General features: G+C 56.6%; 1 protein-coding gene across 2 annotated transcripts in view; it reads right to left on the bottom strand.

Moving 5' to 3' along the window:
- Fam222a (family with sequence similarity 222 member A) overlaps window positions 1-17,679 on the bottom strand; it is a 48,179-nt gene that overhangs the window by 17,732 nt on the left and 12,768 nt on the right. For both annotated transcript variants that reach the window (XM_006993939.4, XM_042267872.2), the window contains exon 2: window positions 1,986-2,113. In XM_006993939.4, coding sequence (XP_006994001.1) covers window positions 1,986-2,067 — 82 coding nt within the window. In that variant the 5' untranslated portion in view covers window positions 2,068-2,113. The remainder of the gene's footprint in view (window positions 1-1,985; window positions 2,114-17,679) is intronic.

Below are 17,679 nucleotides of genomic sequence, written 5' to 3'. Positions count from 1 at the left end.
GTGCCCCGGTGACGCGTGTGTATATGCTCACACATGAAGAATAAATCTAATTACAGGAAAACAATCACAAAAGAACACACACAGTGTGAATGAGTCAGTTATGAAAGAGGTGAACTTCTCTATGGAGGAGGGGTGGGGGGAGGGGCGGCTGTCACTGGGTGTGAGGCTGATGTGACCCCTGATGCTACCTCCCTCAGTCTGTGAGGACACCCAGAGCTGAACAGGGTGGGTCACAGCTCAGGGAAACTCGCCCAAGTTTCCAGCCCTCAGCAATGAGAACAGCTGGCTGTGTGTGTGACCTGTGTCCCGGCACTGGGGAGGTGGAGGCATCAGGAGGCCAAAGTCATCCTTGGTTACACAATGAGTTCAAGGCTAGCCTGGGCTACACAAGACCTTGCCTCAAAAAAATGAAAACAAAGTGGGGCGGGGAGAGGGGATAAATATGGATGAGAACAAGGTGGACCTGGGAAGCTCAGTGGTGAGAGAACATGCTTAGCATGAGTGAGGCCCTGGTTCAGTCCCCAGAGTCGCCAAACAGAAAGGGAAGAGACCAGCATTGGGCAGACTCTCGATCACATTTAGATCTCAACCTCATACTTTACAACCGATAAGTTATGAAACAATGTTTTGTTTTGTTGACACAAGATTTCTCTACATAGCCCTGGCAGCCTAGAACTCACTAGGCTGACCAAGCTGGCCTCGAACTCACAGAGCTCTGCCTACATCTGCCTCCTAAGTGCTAGGCAAGTACTTTTTAATACTATATAAAGAGAGAGGGGGGTGGAGAGAGAGAGAGAGAGAGAGAGAGAGAGAGAGAGAGAGAGAGAGAGAGAGGCCTTTTGAAGCATGTAAGTCATACGTTTAAACAAGAAACTGGAAGAAGGCTTGGGGAGGGGTCTCCTAAGTATGACTTAAAACCCAAAAGCCACAGGAGTTCTGATGAACTGAGGCAGGATCTAGACAAAAGATAAGCCAGGGAGGCATGCGGTTCTTATATTCCATACAACGGCCCCCACAGATCAACAAAGATGGACAGAAATCACCACCCCATCAAAAAACCGACCAGGAGACTCACTCACAGGATGCTCAGAATGAAAACACATGGCACGACAGAGAGACACCGAACTTCTGTCGTTTTAAATGAAAGCTACACAGTGAACCCATGCACACTGTCCCAGGTGGGACCGCTGAAGCTCCCAGACCACACCCACCAGCGCGACAACGTGTGTCACATGCCCTGACCCCGGTACTTCCTCTTCCAGCGTTTGCCCCACGCTGTGTTCGCACCTGGCGACTACAGGATTTATTGCCCCATGGCTTATCAAATCAACAAGTCATGGACAGTTTAAACAGAGAGTTAGCCAAAGAAATTACGGCTCATCCTTGCCGGGGAACGGGGCAGGCAAAGAGGCAGCGCCTTGGCGGGTGACCTGGAGGATGGAAGGTCAAGTGAGGCGCTGGACCATATCAGACGTGCGAGCATTTGCCAAAGCACATAAAACCTCTGAGGGGGCGCACAGGAAATGGACACCAGCTGCCTCTGAGGGGGCGGGGGCTTCGGCCTCTCATTCCTTCCTTAGGAATGTTGGACGCGAACGCTACTTTCAAGATAAATAAATAGCTGAAGAAAAAGCAACAGTGTAAACAGCTGCTTCTTGGCTACAGGGCGGAAACTACCGTTGTGCCTTTGCTGGAGACCCATGTCCCCATCCCCACGTTATGGCATGAAGTGTGTCGTCTAGACTGGCCTCCCTCCCGAGGGCTGGGGTTCCAGGTGCACAGTCAGGTCCAGCTCCAGAGCTCTGACTTGGAGGCATGTGGTGAGTGGGCTCCCTGGAGGATGAGGCCAGGCCTCCCAGAGAGGGGTCAGACTGGGCCATGACCGGCTCGCTCTACAGAAGCCCGAGGAGCAAAGAGCAAATCCCGGGACTGAGTGCGCAGAGGAGGGCACAGGGCACAGGAAGCAGCGGCGGGGTCTCACTCACACTTGCGCAGCTCCAGGCTCTTGCTTGGACAGGCCAGGTGCTGGCCAGGTGGGTTCTGAGTCCTCTGCAGACAGGCCAGCATGGCTGAGCTGGGAGCCCCGGGTGGGGGGCGCGCTGCGGCAGGATCCCTGTGAAGAGGGAGACGAGGCACTGGTCACTGAGAGCTGCTCCAAGCCGACCTCCTGCCCTCCCTCCCGAGCACCTCAAGGAACATCAATCAGATCAGCTGTTGTTGAGACCGCTCTCTTCGTAGTCCAGGCTAGCCTATAGCATATAGTCCCGGGGGGTGGGATGAGGGGGGGCATGTGCCACCGTGTCTGCCTTTGGGCCAGATGTTCAGACTAGACATCCCATCTCCTTCAGACGGGGAACTGAAGCATCCATAGGTGCCCCCAAGGCAGCACAGGACGGGATCAGAAGTGGCCTTCCACCACATGGCCAGAAGGGACCCATCTGGTCATCTTTGAGGTCCACAGAGTAGCCAGGTAGGGCTAGTGGGTGCAGTGTCCCTGTTCACGTCAGTCACTCATGTGGCACCTGTCTGGGGTGTTCCCACAGCACCCCTGGAGAAGAAGTGTCAGGGTGGTGTCCTGAGGAGGCGGCCTGGGGTACTCTACCCTGGCTGTGCTCCCTCCAAGTAGGAAGGGGAGGGCCAGAGTCGCCCCCAGTAGCTCTTAGAGGGCAGCTCAGATGGACCTCCTCATGGCCCATGATGTTATTCATCTACCCACGCCAAAGACTAGGGGTAGGGGGGCACAGGAAGCCCACATGTCTCCCCACAAAGCCCACCTTCCTGAGGGTGTGGTGCGCCCTGAGCACTGGGGTCAGGACCAGCCAGCCTTGGAGGCCCCCGTGGAAGATGGGTGAGTCCCAGTGGGGTCCACCCTTTCTCTCTCTCTCTCTCTCTGCCACAGAGAAGGGTGCAACCTGGGCACCCTGAGGTCCTTGTATCCTTCCCACCGCCATCCATCCCTGTCCCTGGCAGCCGGCCTGGGCTGCCTCCATCCTGAGCTGGTTGGAAAGGGGGCGGCGGCGGCGGGGGGTGGTGGTGGGGGAGTTTGAGGGGAAAGAGGGAAGGTATTTAATACTAAACAGGTGTCTGAAGCCCAGAATTCTGCTGCTTCTAATAATGAAGTATTCATGAGGAAAAGCCTTTTTTCACCACTTTCTTAGGATACTAATTTCACAACAAGCTCCTTGTTACGGCGCAATTATTCCAATCTTGTATTCCCCGAGACGGTGGCAGCCTCCCGTCTGTCCTGGCCTCTCGGTAAATGAAAGACAATCACGTAACCACCTTTCATTATGCTCTATTTTACTTTCAGCAGAGGGTACCCGTGAGTAAAGATTTCCTCTGAAAGGGACTTTTATTCAGTTTCAAAACCAATTTTCTCCTATTACTGTCTATAAAAAAAAAAAAAAAGAGGAGAAAAAAAAAGAAAAGAAAAGAAAGAAAAAGGAAGTGGGGGATGGATAGGTGTGGGGGAGGGTGGGATGCTCTTCCCCCCCAGTCACCAGTCTTAACACAGCGAGGCAATAAAAGCAGCGATACCCACTTCTCGGCTTTGATTTCTGGGAATTTTAAAATATGCCATTACAATCAGGCAATGGCTTACGGAGGGGGTGAAGTGGGGCTCATTGCGGGAGGGAAGTCCTTGACTGCAGAGGGTAGCGAGGCTCTCCAGGGACCCGGGATGGGAGCAGGTGACAGAAACGGGCCTGCGGGGGGGGGGGGCACCGCCACATGCCACAGTCCGGCCAGGAGGCCACCGTCCACCCCATTCGGACCGAGGGTGCCGGGTTCCCCCACACCGCGGGTGCTCACTTGTGCACAGGCAGTATATACCCGGTGTCACGCTCCATCACGTGGTGTGTGTGTGTGTGGGGGTCCCTGAAACATATGCATTGACAGTCCATGGGGTCACTTGACTGGTACACACTCAAGTGAGGGGGCCCGGCAGCACCTGCCTTGACCCCGCCCACTTCTCCCCACCCCCCCTCCATCACGGCATCTGTTTCCGGCCACCCCGATGCACGAAACCTGCCCACACCCTTCTCTTCACAGGTGACGCCAGACTGGAGGGGGCGGAACCTGGGGTCCCCAGGGGCTGTCTGTCCTCCACAAGCCAGGCAGCGTTTTTCTGGAGGAGGGAGGACAGAGCCTGGAGCCTAGATTCCCCCAGCCCCTGTACTGGCTGGGCCATGCTCTCCGACTTGTAAAAGTCACGCCATGAATCTTCTAGCCTCACCACCCCACCCAGGCATATTATTCTAGGGTCCTGACCCGTTCTCTTACCGGGTGCAGGAGGCCAGGGTCCCAGCCTCCCTCCAGGATGAGGGGACCCCAGTGGGCCACCCCTCCTAGTACACTGGAAACTAAAAAGGACATGATGGGTTACAGCTGTTGAGTGAGGGCAGCCTGCCTCCCAGGGCCTCTAGGATGTCCAGGCAGTCTGGGGGCCCTGGGGGCCATCAGGCTGGGAGGACATGGACGATGTCCCGTTCTGGCTCCCCTCAGCTTCTCAGGGCAGCTCCTGTTGCTTTTCACCTCTGGAGAAACCAGGCTGACTGAGCCACACACAGCCCCGGACACCAGCTTCACCTGGAGGAGGAGAGGGGCTTCTCTGCTTCCTCGCGTCTCCCAGATCACGGGCCATTCTCCCCAAACCCTGTGTCCTGCTGTGGGGACTGGGGCGGGGTGGGTCTCAGATGAGCCAGGGGCCAGCTGCGCCTTACGGGGAGGGAAATGCCCACCTCAAGTTCCCAGAACACCCCGGAACACGTTGGCCTTTAAACTTCTCCCAACACAACCAGCTTTCTCGGCCTGGCCCAGCTCTCCCCCGGCCGCCCGGTCTCTCAAGGCTCCCCGCCCTCCAAGGCCCTCCTGGCTAACTGCCTCATACCTCCAGACCACGGCACCTGCGGCCCGGCCTGGGGCACTGCCACGCAGCCATGTTGATTCAGGCCTATTTCGGATGGCTTGGCTGGCGGCCATCTGGGCGTCCCTCGCCACAGCCCTAATCACACCAAGTTGTGATTGCCGACTTCATGTCTGTCTGTCTGTCTGTGTGAGACCGTGGGTTTCCGGGGGGCGAGGGCCACGTCTCGTTTGTTTCCATCTCCCCAGGGTCTGGCCAGGAATAATCACTTCGTAAGTGATGTTGGGGAGGTGGCTCCGCAGTTAAGTGTGTGTTGTTCTTCAAGGGGACCTGAGTTTGGTTCCCAATGTCACTCCAGCTCCTGGAGGTGCACACGCGGCACACCCCCACACAGACATGGCACATGTGCACACACACGGCACACCCTCACACAGACATGCACCCGTACACACACACAGCACATCCTCACACAGACACGCACACATGCACACACAGGGCACACCCTCACACAGACATGCACCTGTGCATACACAGCACACCCTCACACAGATATGGTACCTGTTGCACATACACGGCACACACACACACACACACACACACACACACGGCACACCCTCACACAGACACGCACACATGCACACATATATGCACACCCTTACACAGACACGCACACAGATATGCACACCCTCACACAGACACACACACACATGCACACACAGGGCACACCCTCACACAGATATAGCACCTGTGCACACACACGGCACACACACACACACACACACACACACACACACACACACGGCACACCCTCACACAGACATACAAATAAAAATAAAGTAAAAATAAGGGCATCCAATGAATGGCTGCACCAAACTCACTGGCTATTGTGAGATAAAAAGCCCAGAGACATCAAGGGCCCTGCACAAGGTCACACAGCAAGCCAGGACTAGGCCTGGAGTGGGCACCTAAAACACTCATGCCTTTCCCGTGACTTTTGGCCTGCCTTCTCCTTGCCTGGCCCCACCCCATCTGCAGATGGTGGGTCCCTCAACCGTCCAGCACATAATCATCACCGCCCGGCCCCGCCGGGGACCATCTGGAGAGCCACACTGTCTGCAAACCGGACTGTTTATAAGCTCAAGGCCTTTTGTGACTTTGATAATAAAGGGGGGCGGGGTGGGGGAGGGGAGGGGAAATGTCTCGAGCCTCAGTGATTAGAATGCTCTGGCACCAGCCCTGACGTGGGGGCTGATAAGACGTCTTATCTGGGAGACACCCAAGGAAAAGGTCCCCTCCAGCAGATAACACCCCCAGCTGTCAATGTTGCCCTTTCATAGCTGGGCTGCAGATAAGGAGCTGTGACGGGCGGGAAGGAGGAACTCTCGGGGCTGAGGAGAATTAAGTCTGATGCCCGAGTGGCAAACAATGAGCCCACGCTGTCTTTATTTGATTCAAAGCGTCCTCTTGGGGGTGGGAGGCTGGCCTTGTTACCTTGTGTCATCCATCCCTCTGTGTCTGGCTGGCTACAGGGGGTGGCGGGGGAGTCCCAAGAGAGCCTGGGACGAGCAGGGTGCTGGGTACTGAGGACAGGAGTCCCTGCTGGCCTTTTGATTATGCAAAAGCCCTCCTCACGCATCCAGATCTGAGAGCGTCCCGTGGTCCCTCAACCCAACCGGCAAGGCAGCCTCGGCTGGCTTTAGCTTCCTTTTACACAGTAGGAAATGGACACCGTGCGGGCGTGGGTGTGGGTGCGGGCAATGTGTACAAGATCACAGAGATTTTCAACTGGCAGAGCCCAAGGGTGTCAGATCCTGAACCTCAGGCCCCTGTGTGGCAAATCCATCGTAGTCGGGGGAATCCTCGAAGCCCCTGGCTTCAGCCACGCCACCACCAAGGAACAGCTGCAAGGTCCTGATTCCCCTCCGTGCCCACTAGCCCCTTGGATTCTACCCTGAGAGGGGCTGGGGAGAGAAGAGAGGCAGGGGAAGAGGACAGAGGCTCCCTGGAGAGCAACCCACACATTCCATAACCATTCAACAGAACCCAGCGTGTGCCATGCAGCAGGTGGGACCCTGCCCTCCCCCACTCACTCCCTCGGGCAGTAACACTTGGGGACACCTTTTGGGGGGGCACCCCTATGCCACATACGTAAGCGTAACCTGTCACAAAGGCCCCGGGAGACCACCCACTCAGAGCCGCTCTCCCTGGCTAAATCCAGTGTAAGTTGAAAAGAGATTGTCCCAGCCTTCCTCTTCCTCTCCCTCGGCAGGGGAAAGATGCCCTTGTGGGCAGCCTGTCCCTGGAGAAAGGCTGGATGTGGAGAAACGCTTGGCCTCCGGGGAAGGTTGTGACCCCACGAAGGCCACAGCCTGTGCGGCTGGCTTCCAGCCTCCATCGCTGCCTTTATCTAGAACTGCCTAAGCAGATCTCTGCAGCTCCGCTCAGGGCCAAATCCAGGCTGAGGCCTGCAGAGGAAGGTCACACGAGGCCTGACAGGGTGAGGCGTTCAGAGGAGAAAGGCAGCCACAGGGAGCTATGGTGGTGGCGGCCAGGCAAGGGCTAGGCCCTGGGGTCCGGAGTGACTCAGGGTGTACAGTACCCCCGAGTCTCTTTCCCTGGCTGGAACTTCATGGGAATCAGCCAGTCTGGACGTGGGAGCACGTCACCCTTTGATTTGTCAGAAAAATCCATAGCACCGGCTATATGTAAGACCCGAGGAAAGGTGCAGTTCCTATCCCTGAAGGAGCCAGAACCCAGCATGAAGAATCTGGGGAGCCCCGGGGGTTCACACAGGGTCTGCTCCACCCCTGGCTGTCAGAGATATCTCCCTTCTCCTCACATTGTCCTGACCACACAGCTGCCTCCGGACACAGGAGGGGGAGCCCTGCAGTGTTGAGAAGCCCAGACCCAGGAAGAAGATGATGCACCAAGTTGGTGGCCCTGGGGTCAAAGCCTGGCTGTGCGGCTCTGGGAGAACACTACCCACCTCCCTCTGTGAGTCACCACCTCAGAAAACACCAACCAGCCCATTGCAGAGAGGTGCCCAGAGCCCCCAGGCTGCACAGAACCCCACAGGGACCCCTCTCCGCCTCCCTCTCCTCTCGCTGTGCCTCCCTGCCTGACTCCCTGGGCCGGCCCTCCCTGTCTTACTCTGGGTCTCTCTTCCCATCAGTCTCTCTTCGAGGCAGCCCGAGCAGAAGCCCACCCCACCTTCCTGCTGCCCCCCCCCCCCCCGGGTTCCCAGAGCCCAAGGCCTTCCAGGGGACCCTGTTAATAATTAAATGTTAATCTAAAAAGCAATTTGAGCTGCGGCTGGGCAGATCTGGTTAGAGATTACATTAGCATGGAGGAGGCCAGGGTAATTTTCCTTAACCCTTCTCCCGATCTCTCTAGCCGGGGAATCTTCAAGTCACGGGGCGGGTACCGCTGATTAAACAGGCCCAGGGTTGGGTACGGATAAGGGGACCTATAAAAAATGATTATTTCCCGCTGCCGGCTGGGCAGGCACAAGAAGGGGATTTTCACTCTTAAGGGTGGGGGTGGGGAGCACTACCCCTTCAACAGGAGCCTCATCGCCTGCCAGGATTACTATCCCCACCCCACAGGCCAGAGGCGCCCGAGATGCCCAGCTCCACCTGCTCTTGCCTGGCCCAACACCTCTCCATTCAGAGCTTTCCCTGCCGTTTCTAGCTTCGTGTCTGGGAAAGGCACCAGAGCCATCGACGCCGGCAGTTCTGGGCCAAAGGGAAAAACCAAAACCAAAGTGGCGATCTCGGAGTCTGGAGGTCGGCAGAGCGCTTGGGTGGCGGGCTTCTGTGCTGGCTGGTTTTATGTCAACTGGACACAAGCTGGAGTCGCTTGGGAAGAGAGGATCTCAGCTAAGCAAATGTCTCCACAAGACATTTGGCCTGTAGGCAAAGTTGGCCGTGCATTTTCTTAGTTACGGATGGAGGTGGAAGGGCCTGGCCCACGGTGGGTGGGGCCACCCCTGGGCAGGTGGTCCCGGGGCGTAAAACAAAGCTGAGCAAACCCTGAGGAGCGAGTGAGCGAGGAAGGAACATCCCTGCCTGGGCTCTGCTTCAGTCAGTCTGCACTGACTTCCCTCAGCAGTGGAGTGTGACCTGAGAGTTGTAAGATGAAATAAACCCTTTCCTCCCCACAGTGCTTTGGGTCACAGCATCTTACTACGGCCACAGGAATGCTAAGACGGCTTCTCCCGTCACAAGCCTCTCCCCTACGCGCTCTGGTCCCAGTTCTGCACTTGCTGGTCCTTGTCGGCCCTTCCTTCTGGTAGAATACTCTTTGTTTGTTTGTTTTGTTTTTCAAAATCCTGGAACTCGCTCTGTAGACCAGGCTGGCCTCGAACTCACAGAGATCCGCCTGCCTCTGCCTCCCGAGTGCTGAGATTAAAGGCGTGGGCCGCCGCCACCCAGCCAATGTTCTTTATGATGCTTCTTGACCTTCACTTGAAGCCCAGATTCCACTGGGGCTTTGAAGATGTCCAGGGTGCCTGAGATACACGACACAGTGTTGACAGGTGGGCTCCTAATGTAGATTCCAAACCTTTCTGCATGGGTCACCAGGGCCTGCACACAATAGGTCCCCAGGAAAACATCTCCAGAGGGGAGAATGGGTAAGATGTGGATCTTAGCAAGTGTCTCGCCCTGAGGCAGGGCAGGGGCTGCAGGCCTGAGCCCGTCAGCACCACGGCCAGCTCCCAGAGCAAGGTCCCAGGAAAGGGGCGGGGCCCACCCTGGGAGGGCAACGATGCCATGCCAGTAGCCGTGGGAACCATCTGTGTCTGCCTTTCTCCGAGCATGCCAACTTCTGGGAACAACATACGAAGCCCCTACTGTGTGCCGGGTCCTGTGCTAAGGCTGAGCTGTCAGGGGTCGGAAGAGGTAGGAAGCTCAGAAGGATAAGGCAGGGAAACGGGGTCACCATGATGGGGTCATCCAACTCAGTCTGGGGGCACCAAGAGGAAGGCCACCCATCAATCTCATAAGGTGACGGTACTGTGTCCTGAGCTATGAGGCCAGGTGCTTGAGTTCTCTGACCCTGAACTAAGTCGTAGCTTCACGTCTGGACTTAATTTGAACCTCAATTTCTTCATCAAACTCCTTTTCACAGACTGGCAAAATGACTCAGAGGGCAGAGGCAGTCACCACGCCTGACAACCTGAATTTGACCCTGGAAACTCACAGGAAAAAAAAAAAAAAAAAAACCAGCCCGTGGTGCTGATGGGCTCTGCTTGTGGTGGCAATTATCTGTAACCCCAGGACTCGTTTTTTGGGGGGCAGGGGGCGGTTGAGACAAAGTTTCTCTGTATAGCCCTGGTTGTCCTGGATCTCGCTCTGTAGACCAGGCTGGCCTCGAACTCACAGAGATCCACCTGCTTCTGCCTCCTGAGCGCTGGGATTAAAGGCGTGCACCACCACCGCCTGGTTAATCCCAGTGCTCTTATAGTGGGAAGGAAGATGGAGGCTCGAGGAACATCTTGGAAGCTCCTGGACCCCGGCAAGCCTGAGGTGTGCAGCAAAAACAAGGGTAACCCTGCTTCGGACAAGGTGGAAGGCAAGAACAGACTCCCCAAAGTTGTCCTCTGGCCTGCACACATGTGCACAGCCCCAGCCCCAGGTGCATGCGCGCGCACGCAAACACACACACACACACACACACACACACACACACACACACACACACACACACACACGCTACAAATTCCTAAACATTCCTTTCCATCAGATGTACAGGCATGCACCAGGTCGAGTGAGCTACCTCAAGTGAGAGCAACTGAAACCAACTCAACAGCGAAGTAGCAAACAGTGAGCAAAGAGGACAGGGGTGATCCTGAGGGACGAACACCAAGAGCCGAGACCTTGGGAGGTCTCCGGCTGCCGCAGCACACACCTTGATGGCAGTGGGGGTGGCCACTAAAAGCGCCTAGTGTGTGTGAAGCCAGCCAGGCCCTACCCTCAGGAGGTCTGCTCCAGACGGACAAGAAGTCTAAACTCAGCCCAGGAACAGACTTGAAGGTATAGGGCTGAGGGCTCACTGTGAAGGTACAAAGGCGCGTGTGTGCACGCACGCACGCACATGTGTGCACGCACACACACACACACTCACATAGTACACACACGTACACACACACACACACACACACACACACATACACACATACACACACACCAGTGCAGTGACAGAGGAGTGATCATGACCGCTGTCAGGTCACAGCTGATCCTCTCCCAGAGCCAAGGAGATGAGTGGGGCTCACACTGGGGGGCAGGGGGCTCTTCCAGCCAGAAGCATGGGCTGGTGCTGATGGACCGGGTCCCAGCTAAGGAGACTTGCAGATCCCCTCCCCAGTTCCGACCTTCTGAAACACTCTCTTCTATGTACCACATCCCAAGGTGGGAAGTGTGGGGTCCTCCTCGTTACATCCCAGCAAAGGTTGCGAGAAGCCAGGAGTTGATAAGAACTGTGGGTGTCGTGAGGGTACAGGCCTGGAAGAAACGCCCTGGCCCGGTATTTCTGAAGGGAGGTTGTACATTTTAGAGGATCCCAAAAGAACCAGGTGACCCCGGGTGTGAGGGGTTCTCTGCAGAGGCAACACTGTCTGTCAAGTTAAAGCCACGTAAAGTGGGAGAGCACCCCAAGTCCCTGAACCCACAGTATAGGAAAAGCCAGGCAGTGAGAAGTGGTAACAAGAGCTGGGGGGTGTCTGTGTGTTCTCTGTTGGCTTAGCACGTCACCGACATCACATTAGCCCACTCGACCACAGGCCCCGCTGCTTTACACCCAAGGAAGAAGCGTGGACGGGGCTGGAGCGGGATTCCTAGCGGTCAGGATGACAGAGAAGGTCCTGGGATGAGTGGGCCTCGGCCAGGGGACCCCGGGATTTATACAGAGCTGAGAGGAGGCAGGCTAGGTGGAATGGTCCTAACGTGTCCTAAGACAGAGAGACGAGTGGTGGCAGGGGAGAAGCCACATGGCAGGTGAGGGCTGAATGGTGGTGGGGAGAAGCCACGTGGCAGGTGAGGGTTGAATGGTGGCGGGGGAGAAGTCACGTGGCAGGTGAGGGTTGAATGGTGGCGGGGGACAATCCACGTGGCAGGTGAGGGTTGAATGGTGGCGGGGGAGAAGTCACGTGGCAGGTGAGGGTTGAATGGTGATGGGGGACAATCCACGTGGCAGGTGAGGGTTAAATGGTGGTGGGGGAGAAGTCACGTGGCAGGTGAGGGTTGAATGGTGGCAGGGGAGAATCCACATGGCAGGTGGTGGCAGGGGAGAAGTCACGTGGCGGGTGAGGGTTGAATGGTGGCAGGGGAGAATCCACATGGCAGGTGGTGGCAGGGGAGAAGCCACATGGCAGGTGAGGGTTGAATGGTGGCAGGGAGAAGCCACGTGGCAGGTGAGGGTTGAATGGTGGCGGGGGAGAAGCGTTTGGGACTAGGATGAAGACACTGCCTCGTGGCAGCACCAGTGCTAGGCTGGCAACGTGAACGGGGGGGGGGGGCTTGTGAGCCTCAGGGAGCCACATGCGTGGTCCAGTCTCCAGCTTTCAACCTCTGCTGTGGAGCCAGGGGTGTCTGACACCCCAATTCCTGAAAAGGCCCCACCCATGTCACCCAGTCACGGGGTACCACAGTTTCCAAAGAACCCAGGACAAGAGCTGGGGCACCTGGTTCAAATTTCAGCTCAGCTGGGAGGCTGTTTTCCTCGGTGTTTGTGGGAGGGAGGTGTATTTTTCTTCTTCCTGCTTTCCGGAGCTTAACACCTCTGCCTCAGACAAGCGTCACTTGTGTTTCGTTAGTTTTCAGAATGTTGGGAAAGGGGTTTCGGTCTCTGGCTGTCAGGAGACAGAAGACTCAGGGTAAATCCATCATGGGACAGGCAGCAGCTGCTGATGGGGTGGAAGGGCTGGATGGGGGACAGACAGACAGACAGGACCAGAAGCTCTGACCCCAGAGGCAGAGAAAGCATTCAGCTTTCAAGGGCCAGCACAAGTGACAGCAGGTCCCAGCAGCGACCCTCCTGCCACAGACTTGGCTCTGCCGGAGCCAAGGCCCCGCAGCTGCCACACTGCTCCTCACCCTGAGGGTCCAGGCCAAGCTTTCCACCTACCACCCATCCCCCACCCCCACTGACTTCTAGCCATTTCCAGTATCTTCCTCGGGACAGCCTACACCGCCTTGTTAACTGCCTGGCCATGATGGTTTGCTTTCTGATCTGCTAGACAGCTTTTACATTTCCGGTTCTGTCTCTCTGCACAGCGCTGCCCAACAGACCTAGGCAAGCTCCATTTGTAAGTATAAATCCTCTACAGCCAAGAGGAGTTCAATTTAGCAATGTACCCTGCTTGATCCAACAGGTTCACAGCGAGACCTTGAGACACTGACAAGGCATGCCATGGTCCTTTCTGCACTAAGCCTTTGAAGTCTGGAGGAGACGGACTCGGCAGCCACCTGTGGACAGCACTCCATGTCCACCTGTCCCCAGCCTGTCCCTATCACCATGTTCTGCAAGTGGCAGTCCCTGGCCAGTGCTCTCTCTTTTTCCTGCCTCAGCTCCAACATCTTCTTCTCCATGAAGCCCCTCCTTAGCCACCGGGCCACAGGGCCACAACCCCCTCGCCACCGTGGCACACTCTCAGATCAATCCCTCGCTTCATGGCTAGGGCTCTGTGCTGCCAGAGTGCAGACTCCACTGTGCGCACGCTGTAGCACACAGTAGGTATTTGAGGTCGGAGGAGAGAATGACAGGGTGAAGGGGTGAGCCAGGGACCCCTTGGCTGCCTACGTTATTTCACATTCTATTGAGTGGTGAGAGGCAGGATAAGGCGTGCACGTGTGTGTGTGTGTGTGTGTGTGTGTGTGTGTGTGTGTACATGCATGCATTGCGGGGATGTGTGCATGTCCACACATACACATACCCCTCCCCGCACATGCCGTGTGGAACCGAGGATGGGCCCCCTTTCAAAATCAGTCTGCATGGGAAAATGGCCGTGACAAGCACAAAGCCAAGATTGAATCAGCCATGGGCCGACTGCCGGGTGACAGTTACAAATGATCTGATGTGGGAGAGACGGGATCAGATGTATGCAGAACAAGGGCCACCCGGCGCCTGCACATGCCAGACGACAAGCTGCTCCCCCAGAGCCTGGGCTCAGCATGCGGCCCAGTGAGCTCAGGACAGGCTGAGCAAAGTCGGCTCTTCCTAGGACCAGGCCCTGGACGTTGTCACGGCCCCACACACCCTCCACTGAGCCTGCCTGCCCAGGTCGGCCATACTGGACAGGTCTCAAACACTCTATCCCCGGGCAGACCCTCCCTCAAGTGGCACCAAGCGTTTAACTCGGGGCCTTGAGAGGTGACTGCTGCCAGCATCCATCAGACTTGACACTTCCAAATATCCAAAGCAGAATGTTGCCTTTGTAACAGGGAAGGGGTAGTTTACAGCCCCGCCCCTCTATCCTCCCTCGGAACTTGAGGAGTAGGCTACCTGTCGCCATCTGCAGCTCTCCATGGACCCTTGGGACAGGCCTCTCCCCTGAAAGCGGGGGTGGGTGGGAAGGTGGGCTTCCAGACCTCTGTTTTCAGTTACCTGATACAGAATGTCACCTCACTGAGACCGCCACCCAAAGTGCTCTGTGGAGCTAGATCCAGAGAGGCTGTGTGGCTTCTGCAGGGGCGCCCAGCAGTGGGGGGCCTCGAGTCAGGCACACAGGTTCTTCAAGTCCACAGGAATGGCTGGGCTTTTGTGCCCCAATTCTCGGAGGGTTCTTTCCTAAGTGGCTGGGCTGAGCCGGCTTACCTGGCTTTTGGGGTCTCCCCCACCCCACCTGACCACAGAGTTCATCATCTCAACCTGACAAACGCCAGCACAGTGGGCCACAGAGGGCTGAACACGCCCCGCCCCCCCGCCCCCCAATCAAGGCAGGTGGGGCAGGCAGAGGAGGAGGAGGGCTTCCATCTGGGCTCCCTGTCCTCGGGGCTGAAAACCAAGTAGTGTCCCAACCTGAGTTCCAGAAGAGTTGGGGAGCTCCTGAAGGAGGGGGGTCCCCTTGCTTCCTCTAGTGGCAGCTAGGCAGGGGGACCCATCCCTCGGGCCTCCCATGCCCAGAAGGGCAAGCTACAGAGGCTGGGGAAGGAAAGGGATTCGTCCAAGGTCACCTGGTGGGCCTGAACGTGAACCCATGCCTACTGGACTCTGGAGCCACCGGAAGGCTGTGCTAAGGGGGAGCTTGGGTCTGTAGGTAGGTACTGGCCCCTCCTGGGGTGGGCATTGGGCTACTTTCTCTGGCCACTGTCTCGGCCCTGCTTAGCTGCCCTGATGTGGGTCAAGAGGCTGAAGCCCATGGGGCCACCTAAGGCCAGTGAACTTGCCCTCCAACCACCGGCGCCACCATGGTGTCCTACTGACCCAATTTCTATTTCCACCAAGCACCATTCCCGTCTGTCCCAGCAGGTTCGGCTCCAGGAAGCAAAAAAACCCCAGCTCTTCAGCTAAAGTGCGGACCCCAAACTGACTCCCAACCCAGCTCGGCCAACTCCACTCACCAGCAGGGCTGTCCTTAGTCACGGAGTCCCTTGCTGCCTCAGTTTCCCCTTCTGAACTGTGACATCAGAAACCATACCCACGTCCGTGGCTGCGTGAAGGCTAAGCTGGGTGACACGGGCTGGGGAGAGCACTCCCATGTCACTCGCTCTTGGCAGGGTCAGGGATCTGTCCGTGGTGGCCCTGAAGCATTGGGGGAGGCCAGGGACTCAGTCCTCAACTCCCAGAGGGAGGAGGGGGCTCCTCAGGGCGCATTCACCAAACCTTTTCAAAGCACCCACATGCACCAGATTGCAAGACCCACAGAAGACAAGGCGCACGCATGCCAGCAACCTGAACCTTGGGTCCTGTGATTTTGGGGGAGCCGGGAGAGCGCTATGCAGGACTGACAGCTTCCTGGGAAGGAGGGCCCCGACTGGACATCTGAATACTCCAGGGTCAGGGGGGCCCAGCAGGGGTGGGTGGGTACCACTGAGTGAGCCAGGAGAGCTCAGCAAACCACAGCAGATGACGAAGTAACCCAGGGAGAGGGTCCAGGAGGGAAACTTCAGCCCTCAGCCTCCCATCCCATCCTCCTAACCTCACTGGAGTGGGGATTGCTACTACCCCGGTGTTCAAGGAGGAGAGACCGAGGCACAGTCACATGCTAGTCTTGAAACTGAAATTGTAAATCTCCTGCCTCAACCTTCTGAGAGCCAGGGCTACAGCCTGGGTACAGTTACAGCTAGACAAAAGGTCTGAAGTCCTTCTAAGCATCGGGAAAGCATGGGCCAGAGGGAGGCTGTGTGGGCAATGTATAAGGAAGGACACAGGCTGGAGGCCCAGGGTCCTCACCTGCAGCCCAGAGAGCGACGTGCTAAAGGCACTGGGATTCCCACTCAGCCTGGAGCTCGCCCGTTTGCCAGCTGTGGCAGGCTTGGGCAGGACCACTCAGCGCTCCGTGCTCTGGTCGCCCCATCTCTAGAAAGGGGTTCATAACAGACCTACCTACCTTACAGACCAGGGAGAAGAAATTTGGTACACAATAAATACTACTCATTGATTAAGGAAGACAAACAAACAAACAAACGCACACCTTTAATCCCAGCACTCGGGAGGCAGAGGCAGGCGGATCTCTGCGAGTTCGAAGCTAGCCTGGACTACCAAGTGAGTTCCAGGAAAGGCGCAAAGCTACACAGAGAAACCCTGTCTCGAAAAACCAAAAAAAAAAGAAAAAGAAAAAGAAAAAAAAATGTAAAGGGTTGTAGGTATGGCTTAGTAGTCGAGCATTTGCCTAATGTGGTCTTGGGCTCAATACCCAGCACTTTAAAGATAAAATAAACCAAGAGCTGCTAGCCTAAGTGCATGCCCAGCCAGTGTGGGGATGATGTGGTCACTGGGCCAGCCCCTGTCTCGGTCCAGGTAGGTGCCAGGAAGAGGGGCGGCGGCGGCGGCACATCTCAGCCTTGCCAGGGCACATGCTGGCACGCGCGTGTGTGCTCGCGCTTCTGTGTGTGTGTTGCTGCTGCTGCTGCGGCTTCTATGCAAACATGTTAATTTGTTTTCATTTTGTGTTTTTTTTTTCCTTCGCAGGATAATTGGGTGAGTTTGAAGTCTTGGCGAGGCTGCTGATTATAGCTGTTTGGGTGGTGCCCTCACGGGGCTTGGGCCCTGCCTCCTGCCTCTGGTAGAGCCGACGCAGTGGGGGGTGTTTTCTGGGGGGCAGGTGCGGGGGGCTCGGGGTGGGTTCTGCGGGCTGGAGGGCTGACCCGGGACCTCTGACATGCTCCCCGCCCAGACAACGTGGCATTGCTAGAGCGTGCGCGTTTGCCTGCGCACAGCTTCTTTGTGCTGCTGACTGCATGCAATTAAAAAAAGAAAGAAAGAAATGCGGCTGCTGTGGCAGTGCATGCCTGTTATTCTAGCATTTGGAGGTTGAGGTAGGAGGACTCCAGGAGGTCCGGCACAACCTTGGCTACCTACGGAGCGAGTTCGAGGCCACCCGAGGCTACAGCGAGACTCCTCCAAAACAAAACCCAGAAAATGAACTTTTTCACTCTGTCTCTTGGTCATCAGGACCGAACCGACCTGACAGCTCACGTTTCTGAGGTCAAGTGGGAGCACCTTGCCTTGGGATTCAAAGACCATGGCTGGATATGACAAGCATCAGAGGGCCTCAGAGTCCAAGCTAAGGCTGGGGCCCTTTGCCCTGTGGGTATCCTGCACTTGACCCCATCTTTGGACTCACAGGGTCCAAGCTAAGGCCGGGGCCCTTTGCC

This window comes from Peromyscus maniculatus, chromosome 23, assembly GCF_049852395.1.
Source record: "Peromyscus maniculatus bairdii isolate BWxNUB_F1_BW_parent chromosome 23, HU_Pman_BW_mat_3.1, whole genome shotgun sequence".
In the NCBI taxonomy this organism is placed as follows: domain Eukaryota; kingdom Metazoa; phylum Chordata; class Mammalia; order Rodentia; family Cricetidae; genus Peromyscus; species Peromyscus maniculatus.
This window is presented reverse-complemented; position numbering and strand designations above follow the sequence as displayed.